This window comes from Hemicordylus capensis, chromosome 2 (genome assembly GCF_027244095.1).
Source record: "Hemicordylus capensis ecotype Gifberg chromosome 2, rHemCap1.1.pri, whole genome shotgun sequence".
NCBI lineage: Eukaryota > Metazoa > Chordata > Lepidosauria > Squamata > Cordylidae > Hemicordylus > Hemicordylus capensis.
In genome coordinates, this window is record NC_069658.1 from 319,134,723 (window position 1) to 319,159,119 (window position 24,397).

Here is a 24,397-nt window from a genome sequence, read left to right on the forward strand (position 1 = left end):
AGGAATTTTTCCCAGAGGAATGGGAAATGATCCTGAAAACCTTCCACCTCATCACGATACTCTTTGGCCGGCTGTCTGTGGACCTCTTTGCGACTCTAGCCAATGTGAAGGTACAGGTTGGGAATCCTTTATCCGGACTTCTGAAATCCGGAAAGCTCCAAAATCCGGACACCACGCCAGGAGAGGGAGAGAGAGTGCTTGTAGCTTCAACCTCCTCCAGTTTGCAGGAGTGATAAGGCCCTTGATTCCTCAACTCATTAGCGATCCTTATCTCTTCCCCTCAGGCTTTGCTATCTGCCTTTTGTTTAATGCCCTCTCAAGCTTCACTCCCAGCAGAAGGGAAGGAAAGGGTGGGGGGGGGAGAAAGAAGGTTTGTTTTTTTTAAAGGTATATATACATAAGAGTTTAGGAGATAAAGTACACAGATGAGTAAACATCTAGCAGAATAAACACAAACAAAAAGGAATAGATGAGAAGAGAAAGAGAGAAACTCTGGCTTCAGCAACCGAGAAGAGCCCTCCTTGAGGCAGAGCCAAGCCAGTTTTGTGAATGGGATCGCACTGCCACTCACACGCTTCTCAAGCCAGTCTGAGAGAGGGGAAGGAGGGGTATACTATAGTATATTAAATAAAACCTTTTTTAAAAACAACCAGTAACGTTTCATGCCCAAGATATCTCATTTATGAAAATATTCTGAAATCCAAAATCCGGAACACCTGCTCTCTCTGTTTCCCTGCTCTCTGGCAGAGGCAGTGGATGCACACTCAGCTCACTGGCCAGAGGTTCTCCTGTACACCTTTCTGCTGTCTCCGCTCCTCACCTGGGTCCTTTGGAGAGTAAAACTCTTCAAGGTGCAAGTCATCCTTGTGGTTCTATTCTAGCCAAGAAGACCCTGGTTTGTCAGAACTCGCCAATCTGGCTAGAACAGATATACCTGATGCTACCGGCCATAGAGGACCTTCTTCACCAGGGCTCAGTGTGTCAACCATATCTAGGCTGGTTAAAGCTAGCCACCTGGAGACTGAATTGCGCCTCCTAAAATGGCACAGGTGTTAATCCAAGGTGCTCAGCACAATGCTAGCCTCCAGATGTTCTTCAGCAAATAGGATTTACCAACATACCTGGAGGGCCTTCCTAAGATGGACTCCCAAGCATGCAATCCCCAAGGGATTGGCTACCATGAAGCACCTCCAATTCTTCGAGGATGGACTGGACCAAGGTCCCTCTGCAAATACACTAAAATGCCAGGCTGCCTCCTGGTGGAACTTATCTCAGGGGTTTCTGAACACTCTCTGCAACAGCATCTGCACTTAAAAGTGTTTCCTCAGAGGGGCAACTCTGCTCTTCCCGCCGAATGGGCATCATCTCTCTTCCTGGCAGTTGCATACTGTCCTTCAGGCTCTCCAGGGTTCCCATTTTGAACCAGTGAAGTCCATTCCACTACACCTCCTATCTTTAGAGCTTGCCTTCCTCATGGTGATCACTTTGTCCCACAGGGTGTCAGAGCTCCGCAACCTGTTGGTGCATAAGAACTTGTGCGTTTTTTCTGAGGTCTCTGTTGGGCTATTTCTGGCCCCCTTTTTTCGCCCAAAGGTGGCCTACCTTTTTCACATGTCACAAGATGTGGTTTTGCCCTCAGCTTGCCAAAAGCCGATACACAATGGAGTAGGCCTGACACAGGTTGGCCATCCGTAGATGTCTAAAGACATACATAAAAGATACAAAACTTTTGAACCATTGAATTACTTTCTGTTTCCTCTTTACCTTGAATAGTGGGTCAGGCTGTTTCCCTTGCCACCATAGCTCGGTAGTTAAGAGCTCGTATAGCCCTGGTTTATGAATCCTAGTACTTAGGACTCCCACTAAAGTGTTTGCTCATTCCACCAGGGCCTCAGCTGCCACGGCTATTTTTTCTACTAGCACTCCTGTCTGGAATATTTGTAGAGCAACTACCTAGAGGGCTCCTTCTACATTCACCAGACAATATAAATTGGACTCCTTCACCCCCTCCCAAGAGGCTTTTAGGAGGCAGGTTCTCCAGATGGTGCTTCCTACAGAATAGGCAGGGGTGCTCCCTCCCTAGTTGAGGGCTGTGGTATGTCCCCACACTGAGACGTCCTTGGATTGCAGCAGCAGAGAATGGAGCATTGCTTCACTCACCATGAAGGCTGCTTCTTGCTGCTGCATCCAAGGACGTCTCAACCCTCCCTTCAGCACCCGCGCCTCCTTTTAATCTAGGGAATCTTTGGGAGTTATTTTTTCAGACTGTCTGCCAGTTGTTCCTGACACTCTGGGTTGTTGTTGTTTTTTTGGTCATGGTTTACTGTTCCGCTTGTTCTATGTTTCCTGCTCAATGTTTATCTTCAAGGTACTCTTCGCCTCTTGGCCTAAAAGAACTGGTGTGGGGGGATGCTTCCCTGGCTCTTAAAGGCTTCAACTTAATTTGCACAGTCCTGCCTTCGAGCCACGTGGAGAAGCATAACCCACACTGAGACATCCTTGAATACAGCAGCAAGAAGAAGCCTTCACAGTGAGTGAACCAATGCTCCATTCTCGTATAATGCTGAAGCCTTGTCCATTCTGTGTTGCTGCCCCTTATGCCTGGAACTGCTACCCAGAATATCTGACTGTGTGGTGCCACCTTTCTTGCATTCTGCACATCCTCCTCAAAACCCATGTTTTCCTTTAAGCGTTTGGCGTAAATCCCTAATCCCCCTACCCTATTATAACAAAATCTAAATAAACATAAGGCCTATTCAGACATTATGTTGTACAAGTATATAGACATATACTTGTGTGAGTGACTGTACCTGTGTTTATTTTAAAAACAAACCTAGAAACAGGCTCTTCAAATGCATGGTGCAGATAGGAAGGTATCACTGTACTTGTGTTCAACATAATATATCCATAATGTATGAGTAACTACCTGTATAAACTGTACGTGTATGAGTGTTAAACTTAATGTGTGTGTAGGACTTCAGTTACAGTAGGGTCTGGGATATAGTATATTCTTCCTATGTTTACTCCTACCTCAATTTCCTTCCTCTCCCCCTATGTTTCTTTTCTGTTGAATTACAGATTGTACGTCCCTGTCGACTCGTACTTTGTAAAGTGGCAGTCACATAGACATATAAACAATAATCATGAAAGGGAGCAGGAATAGATTATGAATGGAGTTCCAGAAAAATATTTTGCCCATCTTAATCACAAAGCCTATCTTGCTGAACATTAGAATAGTACTTCCACATAAAACACACAATCTACTTCCCTCACTGGCTGAGGTGTTTAGGACTAATCATGTCGGGATTAGACTTTTCCATAACAAACATTCCCTGCCTGTACCTCAAACTTGTTAAAGCCTGCAGTGAGGCACAGTATTCTGCTTTGGAGAGAAGACAGTTTGACTGTAAAATTCCATATGTGTCAGATGGTGAAATCTAATCAGTTGCTAATCTGTTGAGTGAATGAATCGTGAAGAAGTACTTCTGCTGGTGAAATAGCTAAAGATACCTATCAATACTCTTTAAAAGCTTATTGCATGACTTGCAGTGCAACAAAATTTGTGTTTAAAGCACTACCTAATGTGAGTTTCGCAGAAATCAGAACTAATCATTCCCTGGTTTAATTGGTTTTTAAATGAAATCACATTTTGTCAATACTATCTTATCTCTCTTATATGCCAATTTTAACTCCTAGAATTAGGGATTTAAAAGAAAGTGACTCCTAGTCCAAGCATGACTACTGGTATATCAATGTCCTTAACTGCCATGCATCATCGAGGATGCTGACATGTTTTGAAAACTAGAGCAATCAACTATAAGCATAGCAGTAGCTTTCCAGACCGAGAGAAATGAAGTTACCAATTTTTTAGGTCAGGTCTGCATACTGCACAAGGCAACACAGGCAGTTGAAGCACTGCTTGTGCTAGTGTATTTGGGTAACCACCGTTGACAGTGTTGCACAACAGGGCAGTTCCACTCAGTTGGAAAGTTGAACAAATGCAGTTACCTGCCTTTTCCAATGGGCATCCTGTTGCGCAACAGGCAGTGCTCAAACTGCTCATGTTCAGTGTTCCCTCTAAGGCGTGTACACGCTCACAAGTTTTTTTATGTCCGCTCAGTTCATTTTAGATCCTGCTCAAGCTGAATCAGAAATGCCCCACTTAAATGCATGTGCTCACACACTGTGTTGATACTGCCACCTAGAACAAAATTCATTCCTCACACAGATGAAAAAAATTTGAGAGAACGCTGATCACTTTGTTATCACATCTGCTCAGGCGCATGGTTATCGTGCCCTGTGACTATGCATTAGGATCTGCATGGGAGATTAGCTCAAATTGGTGCAAACATGTCTACATCGATGATCTTGTATAAGGTAGTTGGAAAGCTGATTGTGAATAAAGGCATGTCAGAGTTAGGATATTCGAATGGGAGTAATGGACTACAGACAGATTTCCTTGAAAACAAAGATTAAGTGTATTAAAGAACAGAAACACACAAGACTGAAGCAAGAGTTGGCAACCTCCTGTAGAGTCGGACAGAAGTGACTAAATATAAGATGCTGGTCCTTAAACAGAGCATCTGGTTCTACCGAATTATAAGCTTGAGAGTATCCTATCATAGAGGGGAAGGGGAGAGAGATGCGAGTGAAAGACAAAATGAGGAAAGACAAGAGTTGCAATCTGTATACCTGTCCTAGATTCTACATAGCTAGAGCATGTTGATTTCAGAGGTGGCTGGCTGTCCTCCTCGGTGTGGAAGGAGGCAAATAGGCTTTACAATGAATATTTCACACACATTACAATGAAACAATAATATAACGCATAACTTTACTGGGAGTTATGGAAGTGGCTGAAGATCCTGGATAGCTCAGACTGCAAGTTCCAAAGGCTCATGCTGACCTACTTCAGAAGTCCTCAGTAATGATGGAAATTGCGGAGGTGGGGAAAGGGGGCCAAATCAGTTAGCTCTGTAGTGCAGTGGAAAGGCAGCCTGGGGCCACCAGTTGCCCCAACAGTATGACCAGAGTCTTGGGCTGGACTTGTGGACTTGTGAGAGTGTCCATGGGAAAAGACAAAAGGCACATATATTGTACAGGTTGCTTGGTGACATACAAGAATGATAAAGTGAAATTAGTAGGTTCAAAAATGTATTATCATGCTGGCTTCTAGATTTTTCCAAACAAATTATTTCTTGCATTTATTTGATTTGCCTTCTCATTCTGCTTTGTGGTACTGCCCTTCTGATTACCATTCCAAAAATTACATAAAATGTTTCTCTTGACACAAAACCTGCAGTATCAATAGCTGTTTTTTGCCAGAAACTAGGGATGTGCATGAACAGGGCATGGAGTGGTTCCCTAGGGAAGCAGGTCCTTACCTGCTCCGCTGCCCCCCGCTGCTGCTGCTTTTCCAGGCATGGCTCTTGCTCTAGCAAAGGCCGTGCGCAGCTATGGCAACTAATACAAACACCTCCTCAATGCACCCAGCTGGCTTCACCCTGACAGTAAAAAATCATCCCAAAGAAGTCTTAACAAAAAATGCCCAAGTTGAACTTTGGTGATTTGAACTTTGGTGAATTGATTTGCACAACTGAATTGTAAAAGGAACAGAAAGCCAGTGCAGACGCTGGAGCACTGATGTACTTTCCAGTTGTCTCACCCACAAAGAGGTGGGCTTCTGCATTCTTCACCAGCCAAAGTCTCTTACACTGTTAAAGCCATCAAAAACATAGCAATCTATCTTCTAATACAGAAATCTCGTATCTCACCACAACAGACTTGTGTTTAAATCTTGTGACTATCAGTTGTGTTAAATTTGACACTGTTTTGCCGGAGTGTCTGCCACTGTGTGTTAGGAAAGATAAAACGCTTCTTGGGAGATACTGTTGCTTTTCTATTGTTTTTCCAATTTTAGTTATTTGTCAAAGACACACAAAATTTAGAAGCTGTCCATGGTGAAGTGGGCTCTCAGTTTTCCTCCGAGGTGGCAATTTATCCACTGTAGTAGTAGTTGATAAAAAATACGAATGCATATATATAACCTATAATTTAAATGACTTTTTAAATACTAGACTCAAAACATGTTTGCACAAAGGATTCTGAAATTCTTTTTATTTTTCTAGTTGTAACTAATGGCAAATACTGCTGTCCAAAGATCTACTTCAATCACCGCTGCTTCTCAGGGCCGTACCTTAACAAAGGTAGAATTGCAGAACTGCCACAGTCTGTAGGACCTGGGAACTGTGTCCTTGTTCTTAAAGAGGTAAGAGCACTTAGAAATGTATGTTGTATGATCTGGATTGTGATCTGTTGCAACCCATAAGAATGGGTACTTCACCTGCGCAGGGACCTTGCAACCAAATGTTCTAGCTCCTTTCGGTGTCCAGGCTCCGTCCCCACATGCTCAGCATGGAAGGCTGGACGCGCTTCATTAGTTCCTTTTCGACCGCTGTAGCAATCACACCTCTGGTTGCTCTCGCTCTTCGTTGAATTGGTTCCTCATGAGTTCTTTTAAAGAAAATAGAAATATATTATTTTTTCCTCTGACATGGACTGTTTTTTCGACCACTCTTTGGATTATCTGTGTGAATTTTGCCAAATGGACTGTTTTGACTATCCTACAGTGAACAGACAATTTTGGTGCGATCTTGGATTTGTGGGGCTAAGATGTGGAATGTGCATGGCTTCAAAAACAGAGAAAAAGTCATTATTATTATTATTATTATTATTATTATTATAAATTTTATACCGCCCTTCCAAAAGGCTCAGGGCGGTTTACATTAAAACACCATTAAAATCAATTAACCATTAAAACAGAAATTATAAAACAATAATTAACAATTAAAGCATCATAAAACAACAATTAAATAGCCAAAACAATTTAAAAACAAATTTTAAAAAGCTGAGAAAGCTTGGTTGAAGAGAAGTGTTTTCAGAAGTTTTTTTTTAAATTGCCAGCGATGGGGAGGCTTGTATCTTGGTAGGGAGAGCATTCCACAATCTTGGGGCAGCAACCAAGAAGGCCGGTCTCTGTGTAGCCATCAAACAAGTTGGTGGCAAGTGGAGACAGACCTCCTCAAGTGACCTCAGTGGGTGGTGGGGCACATAGCGAAGAAGGTGCTCTCTTAAATGCTCAGGGCCTAAGCCATTTAGTTATACAAGTGGTATAACTAGCACTTTGTATTTTGCCCGGAAACCTATTGGCAACCAGTGTAGCTCCATCAACAGAGGAGTAATGTGGTTTCTCTGAGATGACCCAGAGACCAACCTGGCTGCCGCATTCTGAACCAACTGGTTTCCGAACTATGTACAAAGGCAGCCCCACGTAGAGCGCATTACAGAAGTCAAGTCTGGAGGTCACCAACAAATGTACCACAGTTTTGAGGTCTTTGGTCTCGAGAAGCAGGCGTAGCTGTTGTATCAGCCGAAGCTGTTGGAAAGCACCCCTGGCCATCGCCTCAACCTGAGAAACCAGGGAGAGGTGTGGATCCAGAAGTATTCCCAGACTGCGTACCTGTTCCTTTTGGCGAAGTGTGACCCCATCTAGAACAGGGAGATCAAAATCATCTCTAGAGTTCTGGCCCCACACAACAAGTACCTCCGTCTTATCTGGATTCAGCTTCAGTTTATTCTCCCTCATCCTGCCCATTACTGTTTCCAGGCAGGCATTTAGGGAGGATGTGCCAGCTCCTGAAGAAGTTCACATGGAGAAGTAGATCTGGGTGTCATCAGCGTACTGGTAACACCCAGCTCCAAATCCCCTGAAGATCTCTCCCAGTGGTTTCATGTAGATGTTAAAAAGCATTGGAGAAAGTATGGGGCCTTGAGGGACGCCATACTTAAGCTCAGATTTTGAAGAGCAGCAGTCTCCAATCAACACCATCTGGAATCTGTCCGAGAGGTAGGAGCGGAATCATCGTAAAACAGTGCCTCCCACCCCCAGCACTCTCAGATGTTTCAGAAGGATACTGTGCTCGATAGTATTGAAAGCCGCCGAGAGATCCAAAAAGACGAACAGAGTCACAATTCCTCTGTCAATTCCCTGTTGGAGATCATCCATCAGGCTGTCCAAGGCAGTATCCACACCATAGCCCACCCGAAAACTAGTTTGAAATGGGTCTAAATAATCAGTTTCTTCCAAGACCGCCTGGAGCTGAGAGGCCACCACCCTCTCAATTACCTTGTCCAGCCATGGGAGATTGGAAACAGGCTTATAATTGCTCAACTCTGAGGGATCTAGTGCAGGCTTCTTTAGAAGAGGTCTAATGATTGCCTCCTTAAGACAAGGAGGTATCCTGCCCTCCTTCAGAGAAGCATTTATGATTTCCACCAGGCTGCCTACAACAGCCTCCCTGCTAGACTGAACAAGCCATGTTGGACAAGGGCCAAGAGAACAAGTGGTAGGCCTCATCGCCCCAAGCAGCTTGTCCACATCCTCAGGAGTCACAGATTGAAGCTGATCCAGTCAAATCACATAAGAGGAATAGTTGGACACCTCCAATTCAGACATCAAATTAATTGTGGAGTCTCCATCTAAGTCGGCCCAAATCCAAGAGATTTTATCTGTGGAAAATTCTTTAAACACATCGCAGCAGGTAACTGATGACTCCAAATTCTGGTTGGGGGGGCAGATACTAGTCCCCTCACAACCCTGAACAACTCTACTGGACGTGAACTCGCAGAGGCAATACGGGCAGAAAAGAACCACTCCTTTGCCACACGTATTGCCTGATCATGGATCTTTAGTAGTGCTCTGTGTCGTAATCTGTCATATTCGAGTGGAGTCTTTCTCCACTTGTGCTCCAGTTGCCTACCTTGCTGCTTCAGCCCCCCGTAGAGCTTCCATATACCAAGGGGCCAATTTTGAAGTGGGTCAGAGGGGTTGCTTAGGAGCAATCGTGTCTACTGCCCTGGTGAGCAAGTTGTTCCAATTCTCAACCAGGGCATCAACAGCATCACCAGCAGAGCCAACATTGAATCCCTCCAAGGCTTCTTGAAATCCTACTGGATCCAATAACCTCTTCGGGCGGACCATTCTAATAGGCCCCTCTCCCCTGCAGAGGTGGGAAGTGGTTGTACGTCCGACCTTAACCAGATGGTGGTCCATCCATGACAAGGGGGATATCGCAGGAGTCCGCACCCATGGAACACCACCCTGATCAGAATAAAAGACAAAATCAAGTGTGTGACCTGCAATATGCATTGATCCAGAGACTGCTTGGGATAGGCCCATAGTTGTCATGGCCGCTATGAACTCCTGAGCTGCCCCGGACAAATTGGCCCCGAAATGAACATTGAAGTCCCCCAGTACCAAAAGTCTGTGAGACTCCAACGCAAGTTCCGCAACCAAGTCCGTGAGCTCAGTAAGGGATTCCGCTGGGCAGTGAGGCAATCGGTACACCAGCAGAAGTCCCAATCTATCCCTGGTCCCCAAACGTAAGTACACACATTCAATATGATCAGACACTCTGATAGGGATCCTGGTAAGGGAGATGTTATCCTTATAGACCACAGGCACTTCATCTTCCCGCCCATGTCCCCTCACCTGCTGCTTTACAGAATACCCTGGAGGAAGAAGCTGGGACCAGACTGGGCCACCAGCCTCCCCCAACCAAGTCTTGGTGATGCACACCAGGTCAGCCCCTTCATCCATAATCAAATCATGGATGACTTCAGGTTTATTTTGAACTGACCTGGCATTGCAAAGGAGCAAGGTAAGGCTATGTGGGTTGTTGGCAGTGCTCCCCGAGGTCAAATTGCTGACAGGACGACCAGAAGGGGAGACAGCTATTAAATTTCTGGCTACCCTTCCCCTGTAACGGCCTGCTGACCTGCCAACATTACTTCTTCTATTCACCACTACCACTGGAATAGCTGCCCCACATTCCACAAAGGCGCCCCCTGTCTCCCCATCTCCAGACGAACCCAAACACATTACAGCTACTTCAACCCAATCTCAATAACAAAGCTGGCACACTTACTACAACAACTCTTCAAACAGCAAAACTGAAAATAGTATAGCCCAACCCTCAGCCCTACACCAAAGGCTGGCCCCCTTTGGCGGCTGGCTTCGGCGGCCGCCTGCAGGCTAGCCGCACCGCTGGCTGTGCCGCCTGCGGCAGCCCCCTTCCTTTAAAAGTCTCCAGAGTCCTTCCTCCCACAAAGGACTCTGGGCAAGGCTGATGTAATCAATCAGTTCCTGCAGGTGGTATTAGTTCAGGCACTTGGAGGAAGGAAGATTCCCAATCAGGCAGCAGGACTGTGCTGGTCTGAGTTGTCCCAGCCAGCAGACCAAGGGTGGGGGAGGCAGCTGAGAGACTCCACGCCATCCAGCAAAGGAGGCTAGATGATAAACAGTCAAAGCTTATCTCCTCTGATCTTCTAAACATGGAGAGTGTGGGGCCAAGTTGCCTTCCCAGGATAGGCATGATTCCTGTCTGATCTGCCTTGGTGAGCAGCATAATACTTCAGTATGCAAGATATTCATGTCTTTTTCGAAACAAACCAGACGAAACCAGGCCCTCAGGTTGCACAATATGCTGTATGGTGACTCCCTGAATCTGGCGACGTCAGCAACTGAAACCACTTCGACATCAAAGGCATCTACATCAGAGCACTCCGCTTTGGGGTTTGTACAACTGAAACAGTCTAAAACGCCAACCCCAGTGTTCAAGCCTCTGCATTTCTCCCCTCGGAGACGAGATTGGAAGAGACACCCATTGCACCTGGAGGACAGAACAGCTCCTGCTCCAAAGAAGCACAAACATCGAGATGGGCTTTTGAAGTCGATGCCATCCCTGTCTGGACTCCAGTCGGCTCCCTTGTTATTGAAGTCTGCTCCTAGGTCTTTGACACCGAGTGCATTGGTATCAAGACCTCTGATGCCCAGGTCCTTGACACTTGCGGGTGTGATACCTGCAGCTCCCCTCTCAGCATCGAACTTTCCAGTGGTTACACCCATTTGGTCCCCAGCTGATTCACCGAGACCTTCAACACTGGCAGGTATGGTTAGAAAGTTATGGTTCCAGCTATGGTTGGAACCTCCCCAAAGCTGAACACTCCAGTTCTTTCGGCATTGAAGAACTTCACCCCTCAGTACTGAACAATTTCTCTGATGCCAGTCTTCAATCTTGAAGTTTAACCTGATGGTGCGGAAGGAGTACTGGACCTATCTATGGTGCATACCTTGCTCTCAATCCTTGACTCCAGCAACAGCACACCCTCTACCACCATGTTTAAAGGATTCTTATCAGGTACACCATCCGAGCAAACGGATGATCAGGACGTGATGTATGTCCCACTAACCACCCCACGGGGCAGAACCCCTTGTACGTCCAAAGGCTCTTTCAGCAAGCCAGTTACTAGGTGCTGCCCCACCAACTTTGTCATGTCACCAGTGTGGTTTCTCTCATCACTCTCCTGCACCAGTTGCTTCATTGTCCAACAGGTCTATGGGCACCTCTTCACCTGGCCTTCCTTATGATTACCAGGACTACAAGCTTTGGAAAATTCAGAAAGGAGGAGTATCTACTGCTTTTGCTTTGGCATCCACTTCTCCTAGCCCTTTGCCAGTCTGCACCTTGGGGACTGGAGATACCCTTGAAACAAAAGGTGCTTACTGTGACCACTGTAGCTTAGAAATATTGCACCTTTTGTCCTGCCTCTGGAAAAGCATACGTTAGTGACCTCAACCACAGACTCTGGCTGAACCACCAAAAACTCCAAAGACATCAACTACTACCCAAACTCAGATGCTGCCTCTACCGGTGGTACTAAAAACTTCGACTACCACTCAAACTCAGAAGACAACTTCAAAGCGTAAGAAAGCTGAGGCTCCTGCAAACACAGGGCCTGCCTCCCTTCTCCGTCTCCAGAAGAGGACCACCATGGCTCTTATGATTTCGAATCTGATCCAGAGACCATCGAACCAGAGGATCCTCCACAGGACATACCACCTTCTATACATGTGTCACCCACTGAAGAACTAAAATTTTATCTTATCCAGATGAAGGCCATGATGAATACCTTGGGCCTTGATCTTAAGACACAGTCAACAACCTGGTCTACAAATTCATGTCATCATTGCAGGCCGCTCAACCAGTGGCTCTGCTCTTCTACTCTCTGTTATTTCAAAGGCTGCAAAAACAGCTTGGGAGGTCGTTAATACTTCCACCTCCACATCTAAGCACCTAGAAGGATTATGTCGGGTCCAGGAAGAGAATAATACATACCTGTTAAAGCATCCCCTTCCAAACTCCCTTGTCATCAAATGTGCTATGTCCTCCAAGTCTACATGGTGACACACCACCCCTGCAGATAAGGAAGGGAGAAAATTAAATGTAATGGGGAGGAAAGTCTACACCACAGTATGCCTCTCAATAAAAATCACCAATTACTCCACCTGTATGGTGAAATACAGCCACTCCCTCTGGAAGACTCTCCACCAGGAGATGAACAGACTCTCCTCTGAGGAATTGGCCCAGAAATTTTCAGACGTGTTGGTAAAGTCAGCTTCTATAACACAACACCAGCTCAGCACAGCCAAACACCTGGCAGAGAATGAATCCAGGGCTATGACAGCAACTGTTTCATTACGCAGGCATGCATGGCTACAGTTGGCCTCCCTTCAGACCAACAGGAAGGAAAGGATTGAAGGTGTGCCCTTTGACGGGAAGGGCCTATTTAGTGAAGATGCAGACCAGACCATGGAAAAAATGCCCCATCCACCTCGATGTGCACACAGTCAAGGTTCAAGCCCTACTAGAAGCAAAGACCACAATTCTGTCAGAATGACTGTAGGGATTTCAGGAAATACCAACCCTATAATAACCACCCTTTCCAACAAAAGAACAAGAACAGCCAGGGCCAAAAGAAACATAGTGACTCACAAAAGCAGCATCTTTGAGAGATCAGTCAGTCCACTGTGCCAGTAACACCATCTCCTGGCAAGTTGCAACTATATACAACCACCATATGCCAGTTCCATCCGTCTGGCATGCCATGCCTCTGTATGGCACCACATAACATTGGACTGCTGGGTCCTCAAGATCATCTTGGTGGGGTATGCAATAGAGTTCAAGACTGTGCCCTCCTTCTTGGGGATCTGCTTCACGGGAGCAACTCCACCACTGAAGGATGAAGTCAAGGAACTCCTAGAGAAAGGGGCTATTGCCGGTGCAGTGGACATGGAGGAGGGACGTATTCTACTCCAGGTACTTCCAAATCCCAAAGAGGGATGGGGGAATCCACCCAATTATGGACCTGCATCTCCTAAACAAATGTGTGCGTACAAGGAAGTTTAGAATGATAGGGTTACTGGATATATTGCCACACCTTTATGAGGAGTGGTGGCTGGCAGGGCAATCTCAAAGACGCATACTTCCATATAGGCATCAGGGAAGACCACCAGAAATACCTTCGCTTCACAGTCCGAGAGTCAGTGTACCAATATATGGTTCAGACTGTCAATGGCACTTCACGTTTTTACAAAATGCCTGGCTGTTGTACTGGCTCACCTAAGGACTATGTGGGGTGACTGTCCCCATACCTCGATGACTGGCTCCTGGCTTCCAAACCAAAAGAAGACTTACATTCTCAGATTTTGTCTGTGCTATCTCTCCTATGGACGTTTGAGCCCCACAATTACATCCAGTCTCATTCCACTAGGGCCTATGCAGCTTCAGTGGCCCACTTGTCTGGAATTTTCTTTAATGACATTTGTAAGGCGGCCACCTGATTTTGAGCTGCCTTTTGTGAAGCATTACACTACTGACCACAAAAGAGCTGCCTTTTTGAAGCATTACGCTTTTGACCTTTGCTCTGCAGTGGAGGCTAACTTCGGGAGAAGTGTGTTGGAAAGGATGTTGCAATAGCTATTTCACCCTCCAGCTCAAGCAGCTGGCTAAACACCCATTCTTATGGGTTACAACAGATCACAATCCAAATAAAAAGATTGCTTACCTGTAACTATTGATCTGGTAGTGATCCATTGTAACCCATAAGACCCTCCAGTCCAGACCACCAGTAGCCTCCAAACCTTTTTGATTTTGGAACTCGCCTGTTTTCTTCTCATCATGATGAGGATTATCGTCTCACGGCGGTTGTCCAGGAACCAACGAAGTGCATCCAGTCCGCCTTTTATACTTCCATGCTGAGTACGTGGGGGCGGAATCTGGAAGCCAAGAGGAGCTAGAGCGCTCAGCCGTGAGGTCCCTGTGCAGGCGTAGTACCCATTCTTATGGATTACAACAGATCACTACCACATCAGTAGTTACAAGTAAGCAACCTATTTTTTCTCTGTGTGTAAACAGTCCCATTGGTTTAAGAGTAAACCAGAAATTAATTAATGCAGTCTTCAAGTTAAGAACAAAAAGGGCTAATGGCACTATGAAACTTTTTTACTAGCCTACCAGTACTAGGTCAGATAATTAAAAAGAAATTAAGATGTATTTGGGAATAGTAAAAATAAGTAATTCATGAGGGGTTTCCCCCCAACTTCAGGCCCTTTAAACAAGGTATAATGTTTTGCATGGGCAAAGATTTATCAGAATTGGATTTCTGAATCTACATTCCACTGGATTTTTGAATCCAGATTTGAAATGAATTACTCTAAGACATCAAAGTGGTGCTTGGAATGGCCAGAAGGCCTCTGGGGTATCATTAGGTTGATGACATGATCTACTTTGGTTGTTAGAACATAAGATGATGTTCTGATGGATCAGGCCCAAGGCCCATCTCGTCCAGCATCCTGTATCATCTGCAAAGTCACCGACAGCTCGGCTCCCATCAGCATATACTTGAAGTTGGGTTTTTTCATTCCAGTGTGCATCACCTTACACTTGCTAACACTGAACCACATTTGCCATTTTGTCGCCCATTCCCCCAGTCCTGAGAGATCCTTTTGGAGCTGCTCACAATCCATAATGGATTTTACTACCCAGAAGAGTTTGGTATCATCTGCAAATTTGGCCACATCGCTGCTTACCCCTGTTTCTATATCATTTATGAATAAATTAAAAAGCACCGGTCCCAGTACAGATCCCTGGGGGACCCCACTTCTTACTTCCCTCCATTGTGAAAACTCCATTTATACCTACCCTCTGTTTCCTGTCTTTCAACCAGTTAGCAATCCACACATGTACTTGTCCCCTTATCCCATAACTGCTAAGTTTCCTCAGGAGTCTTTGATGAGGAACTTTGTCGAAAGCTTTTTGGAAGTCTAGGTATAAACTGGATCACCTTGATCCACACACTTGTTGACACTCTCAAAGAACTCCAAAAGGTTGGTGAGGCAAGATTTACCTTTGTGGAAGCCATGCTGGCTCACTCCCAGGAGGGCCTGTTGTTCTATGTGCTTTAAAATTTTATCCTTGAGGATGCTTTCCATCAATTTGCCTGGAACAGATGTTAGGCTAACTGGCCTGTAATTTCCCGGATCGCCCCTGGATCCCTTTTTGAAAATCGGTGTTACATTTGCTACTCTCCAGTCCTCTGGTACAGAGCCCAATTGCAGGGAACATCATCTCTTGTCATTTCTATCTGACCCAGCTCTCTAGCCTCCATCCTCGAAAAGCCTGGTTCAGAACAGGTGTATGCTCAGTATCCTCTGCCGTGAAGACAGACACAAAGAACTCATTCAGCTTCTCTGCAACCTCCAAATCTTCTTTAATAATCCCTTTCACTCCCTCATTGTCTAATGGTCCAACCACCTCCCTGGAAGGTTTCTTGCTTCTGGTGTATTTAAAGAAGTCTTTGCTATTCCCCTTGATACTTTTGGCTAAATGTTCCTCACACTCTCTTTTTGCCTTCCTTATTGTCACCTTGCATTTCTTTTGCCAGAGTTTGTGTTCCTTTCTGTTCTCTTCGTTTGGACAGGCCTTCTAATTTCAGAAGGAAGTCTTCTTCCCTTTTATGGCTTCCTTGACGGTACCCATTAGCCATGCTGGCATCCTCCTGGACTTAGTGGTACCTTTCCTCCATTTAGGTATACAATCTAACTTGGCTTCTAATATTGTGGTTTTGAGTAAACTCTATGCACTCTGGAGCGAAGTGACTCTCCCGATTTTCCCTTTCAGCTTTCTTTTCACCATACTCCTCATTTTGGAGAAGTTTCCTCTTCTGAAATTCAAAATGTCCCGGTTAGACGTCCTTGGTGATTCTCTCCCTGCATGTATGCTGAATTTGATAGCACTATGGTCACTGTACTCTAAAGGGTCGATGACACCACGCACCAGGTTCTGGGTGCCACTCAGGATTAGGTCCAAAGTCGCCTTCTCTCTGGTTGGTTCCAAGACCAACTGTTCTAGGGCACAGTCATTTAGCGTATCTAGAAACTTGACCTCTTTGTCCTGACCTGACTGTGAATTTACCCAGTCTATGTGTGGGTAATTGAATTCACCCATTATTACAGCCCTGCCTCTCCTAAACGCCTCCCCGATTTCCTCCTCAACTCCCAGTCACTGTCAGCATTCTGATCAGGAGGGCGATAGCACGTCTCCAGTAGCACGTTCCCTTTCAGGCCTTGTATAGTCACCCACAGGGTTTCTGTGGAGGACTCCAGTCCACCTAGGTTTTCCTAGCTTGTTAGATTCTATCCCTTCTCTAACATACAGTGCTACCCCTCCTCCAAGGTGCCCCTCTCTGTCCTTTCTATAGAGTTTATACCCAGGGATAACAGTGTCCCACTGGTTCTCACTGTTCTACCATGTTTCTGTTATGCCCACTATATCTATTTCTGTATTCGCAACCAAGCACTCTTGCTCGGAGGCTTCTGGCATTGGCATATAAGCACCTATACGCTGAATCTCTCACCTGATATATGCTATTCTTTTGACTCTTTGACCAGCTGGCACAGGCTCCCGTCTGCTCTTTATGTGGTTCTGCTCTGTCCCCTTCTGTTTTATCTGAATTCTTTTCACCCTCACACTTTAAAGGATGGCTTTTGCCAAACGGGATACTGTCCAGCTCCCACCAGCTGTTCCCCAGGCGTCATTTAAAAGCTGCTCTGCAACCTTTTTGATTTTAAGCGCCAGCAGTCTGGTTCCATCTTGGTTCAAGTGCAGCCCATCCCTTTTGTACAGGTCTTGCTTGCCCCAAAATGTATCCCAGTGCCTAACAAATCTAAACCCCTCCTCTCGGCAGCAACGTCTCATCCATGCATTGAAACCCCTCAGCTCTGCCTGTCTCACTGTACCTGCGCATGGAACAGGTAGCATTTCTGAGAATGCTACATTGGGGGTCCTGGACTTCAATACACTACCTCTCAGCCTAAATTTGGCTTCCAGGACCTCCTGACTACATTTTCCCACGCCGTTGGTGCCGACATGCACCACGACAGCTGTCTCCTCCCCAGCACTGCTTAGGAGCCTGTCTAGACGTTGCATGATGTCGCAACCTTCGCACCAGGCAGGCAAGTCACCGTGCGGTCATCACGCGGGTCTCACACCCATCTCTCTATACCTCTAATGATCGAATCACCCACAAGGAGGCCCCCACCCCCCAGAGGAGTATCCCCTGTATGAGAGGATATGGGCTTATCATCCATAGGGGTCCCTTCTAAAGGAGCTTTTCCCTCTTCCTCAGACCAGTGTCCTCCTTGCCCAAGACCTTCATTCTCCCAGTCAGCAGAGGAACTACCAGCCCTGGAGTGGGATGCCTCTATCACATCCCTGAAGGTCTTGCCCACATGCCTCTCTGTCTCTCTGAGCTTCTCCATCTTGGTCTCAACGGAACAGATTTGTTCCCTGAGGGCCAGGAGCTCCTTGCACCGAGCACACACCCATGGCTTCTGCCCATGGGGCAAATAGTCATACATGTGGTACTCCCCTTCCCCTGCTGACTTTCTTCATACTGTTTTTGTCAGCTGTTTACAGTATTTAGAGATAGTTTATTAGAAGTACTTTATTATCTGTTTATTAGATAGTTTATTAGAAGGATAGGTGTCAGCTGTAATGGTCAGCTATTTATCTGTCCAAACAGCCTTTCCCAAGAATATGAGGAATACAAGGGAGGGATTTGTACTTACGTTCTCTTCTCCACCAGGCTCCTTGTGATCACAGGGGCTTGCTCCAGGCTCCCCCGCACACTTCCCGCTAAACTCCTGCAAAACTCCTAACTCCTGTTTGCTATCCCTGTTCATTATGCTCTGTTCGCTATGCTCTCGGGCCTTCAACTCTTATGTAGAGTAGCCTTCCACCTGAGACACAGGATGTGAGTTAAAGGAATGTGGGGCCTCTCCCAGCCCTAGCTGACTCTACCCCCCACCAGGCAGGGACAAGGTAAATACTGGAGTTTGGTAGCCCTAGCAAATCCTAACCCTGGGAAATTCTAACCCTAGCAAATAACACACACAGAGAGAGACTAAGACCTACCCCTTGTTGTATGATGTACCAAAGGCTTCCATCTCTATATGGCCTAGATTGGTTGGGATGTTCTGAAACGCAGTGAGCCAGTTAGTGATTTCAGAGTAAACCTTGGGTCCAGTGATCATGCTAAAGAACCCCCAGTCCACCACTGAAAATGAGAATTTGGTGGCAACAATTTTACATAGCAACATAGGTAGTGTTCCCTCTAAGGCATATGCATGTGCAAGCATATACAAGTTTTTTGAAATCCACTCAGTTAATTTTAGATCCCGCTCTGGTTGAATCAGAGGAAGACCACATTCTGAATGCATGTGTGTGCACATTGCCTTGATACTGCTGCCCAGAACAAAAGTCATTCTGCACACAGATGAAGAAAAAATCAGAGGGCACACTGAACATGGGAAGCTGCCTTTTAGCAAGTCAGACCATTGGTCCATCTAGCTCAGTATTGTTTACACAGACTGGCAGAGGCTTCTCCAAGGTTGCAGGCAGGAATCTCTCTCAGCCCTATCTTGGGAACCTGAAACCTTCTGGGAGGGAACTTGGAAAGTTCCTCTTCCTAGAGTGGCCCCATCCCCTAAGGGGAATATCTTACAGTGTTCACACATGTCTCCTATTCAAATGTAAACCAGGGTGGAGCCTGCTTAACAAAGGGGACAACTCATGCTTGCAATCACAAGACCAGCTCTCCTGTACCGAGGAACAATTCATGATGTGGTAAGGAATTCAAATGGATAACAATATATTTCTCAAAAAAACTCCTTAAATTCTTATTTCCTGAGGACTACTTAAAATTAGTGCTACACATACACTCATTGACATAATTTGGAGTCAAACCATTAATTCTGAATTTTATCAGCAAGCATTTGGTCCATAGTACTTAAGAGAGCACCTTCTCTGTCATGAACCCTGTCACCTATTAAGATCATCTGGAGAGATCCAGTTACAGTTGCCGCCAGCTCGTTTGGTGGTGACTCAGAACTAGGCCTTCTCTCTGGCTGCTCCAGGGCTTTGGAAAATGCTTCCTGTTGAAACAAGAGCATCTCTTTCTCTGTTTGCTTTTAGAAAGACCCTCAAGACACACCTGTTTTCTCAGGCATTTAACTGAAATTAATTTTAAATAGTTTGTTTTTATCCCTTGAGATTGTGTTAACTTGTTATTCTGTGAAGTTGTTTTAATAGTTTTTATTCTGTTTTATATTTGTGTTTTAAATTGTGTTCTCCACCTAGAGATGCACATAACAGGCGGCATATAAATATGATAAATAAATCTTATGGTGGGGGGGGGGAATCCACCCGTTTATGAAAGTTTTCTACCAGCTCATAAAATTGATGCGCATGTGCTGATAGTGTTGTGGGCACGCACCTTTTTATATTTCCTCTGGGGAATTGCAAGGATGCCTTTAACCCCAGATCGGGGTTGTGTGTTCACTTGGGCTGTGTATAGCCTGAGTGGACACAGAGATGGGTGCCTAGAGTGCCCATCTCATGGGGAATCCTGTCAATGCACCATGCCCATTGTGGGATATCCGGAGACTGGGGCCTATTGTTCTGTACTCAGGAGCTTTGCACTGCGTGGCACAGAGCAGATTGTCTGGGAGAGCAGTCTGTGCTCCCAGCAACATTTCTGCTATCATCTGGCAGGAAGGTGAGGTGGACCAGCCGACCACCCACCCACCTGGACGTGTGAATGGCCCCAGTTTCTCTTCATATAGAACACTGGTTGAGTAGGAGTAGGACTGGCTTGGTACTTCTGCTATAAACAAGAGAAAGACTAAGTTAGGGAGAAGACTTTGGCAGGGGCTCATATATATGCAGCTAAATTGTCTGTGTTGCACTTTGACAATTGTGGGCCTGTTCAAGTCATTGTTGTGTTAAAATATTTGGCTGTTCTGTGAGTTTTTGTTAACTTGGCCTTAGTTATATCTTGAAATTTGGGATAGTAAAAACATATCTTGTAGCGCAAAATGCTGTTTTTATTATGAGCTCTCTACTTTGCTGATCAGTAAGAAATTGAAGGTGGTAATGTAATGGAGAATTATGGTGTATCTGTAGTACTTGTGGTGTTTACAAAAATGTAAGTAAAATATAGAAACAAAGAGATGCTCCTAACAGACTTCCCTGTAGCACCCCAGCCTGTTTTCCAGTTTAGCAATTTTGTTCTCTGCCTGCCTTGCGCTAGTCCAAATTCAGACTGCAAAGCTGGCTTCAGACTGTTTCTCTGCCTCTACTCACTAGCTGGATAGAGGTCATTGTATTTCAAAGCCTGGGGCAAAATCTCCAGCTATCAAGGAACATTTCAATTCTTTGTAAGAAGAGGCTCATTCCTGTCATCAAGACAGCTCAGACTCACATAACTGTATATGGTGTGTAGCTGCTTAAAAGTCAAGACTTCATTCATGGGCTGCATTATAGTTTTAGAAAAAAGAAGAGTTATGTAGGGCTTCTAATTTACTGTATGTAGGAAAACCTAAGTGGGATTAAGGAGAAGAGAATGTATGCCGGCCTCTGAATCATGTACCAGCAGGAACTACCCAAGGCAGTGTATTAGATTTGATGAGACAGTAATTTGATCTGTTATGACAAATTTAAAGTCCTTTGAGAACATACTAGATTATTGTAACTGCCTCTGGGGATTTGTGCTGCATGTTAAATGCCATTGGTTATTCGTCATGGTGACAGCTTTGTCAGGTACTGCCTCATCTCTGTGATGAAAGCAATGCAAAACCCTTTATACAAAATATTTTTGAAATATTTCTTGTGTTTGTTATTCTGGGCTTTTTGCTCTGTTTTCTTATATGGCTGTCTCACTTCTTGGAATGAATTGAAGGAGGCAATTGTCACGTGTGGTTTCACAAAAAATTTTGGTGTGAGGGTAAATACCTTTGAAATTAATCTGCTCTTTACCAGACCTCTTCTGTTTGACAGTCTTCTGTGCTATGTTCATAGTCAGTGCTATGAACTTGCTTGGTGGCCTTGGGCATTATTTCAAATGAGGCCACACCATAGACTTATGATATTGACCATCTTCTTTTCAGTTTCTACCATCCTTTGTTTTTCAGCTCATTGTTCTGCTGCTTTTAGTCACTTTCCCCCATGACCAACCTTCCTAGAATTCTGTGCTTCCCGCCCACATACAGTAACTCCTAAACAGAGCAGGTAGAATTTTATTAAAAGCTTCCTCTCTAGTTAGCATATTAGTGCTTTGATTGCCTGTCTCTTCTGCCCTTTCCCACAAGTCTCATGGTCATAAGAACAGCCCTGCTGGATCAGGCCCAAGGCCCATCTAGTCCAGCATCCTGTTTCGCACAGTGGCCCACCAGATGCTGCTGGAAGCCACAGGCAGGAGTTGAGGGCATGCCCTCTCTCCTGCTGTTACTCCCCTGCAACCGGTACTCAGAGGCATCCTGCCTTTGAGGCTGGAGGTGGCCCACAGCCCTCCGACTAGTGGCCTTTGATAGGCCTCTCCTCCATGAAGTTATCCAAATCCCTCTTAAAGCCATCCAGGTTGTTGGCTGTCACCACATCTCGTGGTAGAGAATTCCACAAGTGGATTATTCGTTGTATGAAAAAGTACTTCCGTTTGTTGGTCCTAGATTTCCTAGCAATCAATTTCATGGGATGACCCCTGGTTCTAGTGTTATGTGAGAGGGAAAAGAATTTCTCTCTATCTACTTTCTCCACACCATGCATGATTTTATAGACTCCTATCATGTCTCCCCGCAGTCGTCTTTTTTCTAAACTAAAAAGAGCCAGGCGTTGTAGCCTTGCCTCATAAGAAAGGTGCTCTAGGCCCCTGATCATCTTGGTTGCCCTCTTCTGCACCTTTTCCTGTTCTACAGTGTCCTTTTTTAGATGTGGTGACCAGAATTGTACGCAGTACTCAAAGTGTGGTCACACCATAGTTTTGTATAAGGGCATTATAATATTAGCCGTTTTATTTTCAATCCCCTTCCTAATGATCCCTAGCATGGAATTGGCCTTTTTCACAGCTGCCACACATTGAGTCGACACTTTCAACGAGCTGTCTACCATAACCCCAAGATCTGGATCGAGATCCGTCGAAAGCCATAAGAATGGGTTCTGCGCCTGCGCAGGAATCCCTGCGGTAGCCATGCCTCAGCTTGTCGAGGTGTCCAAGCCCCGCCCACTTAAATCAGGACATTATTCTACCTACCTTCTTTAGGAACCCACAATCGGCCCTGGAAAGGTCCATGCATTCGCTGGACGTTCGTAGAGCCCTTCTATTCTATATGGCTCGTACGAGGGACTTTAGAGCCTCTTCACGTCTCTTTGTATCATACCAGGGCGCTACCAAGGGATCTCCAGTTTCTCGTCAAAGATTGTCTAGATGGCTTGTCAACCTCATCGTACTCACATATAAAATATAGCATAAAGCACCTCCGAAGTCCATCAAAGCCCATTCTACCAGGGCTTATGCTTCATCGTCCGCACACCTCTCAGGGATTGGCTTCCTGGACATATGCAAAGCAGCTACCTGGTCGTCCAATCTCCCATTTGTCAAGCATTACGCCATAGACGTGCGCTCTGCTGCAGAGGCTAGTTTTGGGAGAAGTGTCCTAAAAAGAGTGTTGCAATAGCACTACTGCACCCCCCTCCTTGGGGAGCTTGCTAAACACCCATTCTTATGGCTGTCGACAGATCTCGATCCAGATAAACAGGTTGCTCACCTGTAACTGATGATCTGGTAGAGATCTGTCGACATCCATAAGACCCTCCCATCCTTCCCCTCTGCAGTAGTGATGCTCCTCTGTGTGCGTGCTGCTTACTATACTTACCGTATCTATTCGTCTCCACTCATGATGTCCATCTGCGATGATCGCCCTCCTCGGCAGTTGTCGAAAGAACTGAGGAACATGGCGCCCAGCCCCGCTCTTAAATAGCACGCGCTGCGTGTGGGCGGGGCTTGGACGCCTCGACAAGCTGAGGCATGGCTACCACAGGGATTCCTGCGCAGGCGCAGAACCCATTCTTATGGATGTCGACGGATCTCTACCAGATCATCAGTTACAGGTGAGCAACCTGTTTATCCCTCTCCTGGTCAGTCACCGACAGCTCAGATCCCATCAGCGTATACTTAAAGTTGGGGTTTTTCATCCCAATGTGCATCACTTTACACTTGCCAACACTGAACCACATTTCAATCCAATTTTGTCCACCTATCCCCCAGATTCCTTTTTCTCAGTCCATTGCCTACTCTGTATCTTTCCTTTACTTCTCAACTTCCTTGTCTCTGGGCACTTTGTCTTACCTCTTGACCTTTTACCAGGACCCCTTCCCAATCCTTAGCCTATCCTTGTGTGAGATTTTAAGCCCAGTTAAATGGACAGTGTTCCCTTTCACTGTAGAACCTTAACAGAATGTTCCAAATCACCACGTAATTTAGCCAGTCAGTGTTGGAATCCCTCACAAGCACAATTCAATATAGTTAATATTAAATGCTGTGACCATTCTAATGCACTATGCAAATGCTTTGTTGTTGTTGTTAATTCTCAAGAGCTATCTTGAGAAAGGAGGAAGATTTCTAAATTGGGTGAAAGTCTTAATGCAAGCAGCATCAAGTAGTGATGACTACAAGTATCTTGAGATTGGAATGAGTTATGATGATGTAGTAGATGATAGCTCCAGAAGGCCTTCTTAGGCAAATGCCTCACAGAACTATGCTTTCTTTGGCAACAAAAATATAATGAAATTGCATTCGAAATACAGGGGAAAGCATATTAGCTTAATTAAAACAAGGGAACAACATGCACTAGATCAACATGCTACTTGGCTGCTTGAATAAGAACAGAGAACTACTGAAGTTGGAAACCCTATGACAATCAAATAATAAATTCTTGAAGTCCCTATTTATTATCTGCTTTTATTTGCAGTTTCTATTGTGCTTCCTAATCTTTTTATGCTTGCATATTTGAGACTGTGATTTTAGGATATCATTGTGGCCAATTATGTAATCTAAGACATAGTAATATGTTAAAATGACTATTTAATGAACTTGCATTAAAGGTTCC

General features: G+C 45.3%; 1 protein-coding gene across 13 annotated transcripts in view; it reads left to right on the top strand.

The window, feature by feature from the left end:
- SFMBT1 (Scm like with four mbt domains 1) overlaps positions 1-24,397 on the top strand; it is a 141,604-nt gene that overhangs the window by 106,137 nt on the left and 11,070 nt on the right. For all 13 annotated transcript variants that reach the window (XM_053296133.1, XM_053296137.1, XM_053296135.1 and 10 more), the window contains one exon: positions 6,126-6,265. In XM_053296133.1, the coding sequence (XP_053152108.1) occupies positions 6,126-6,265 (140 nt within the window). The remainder of the gene's footprint in view (positions 1-6,125; positions 6,266-24,397) is intronic.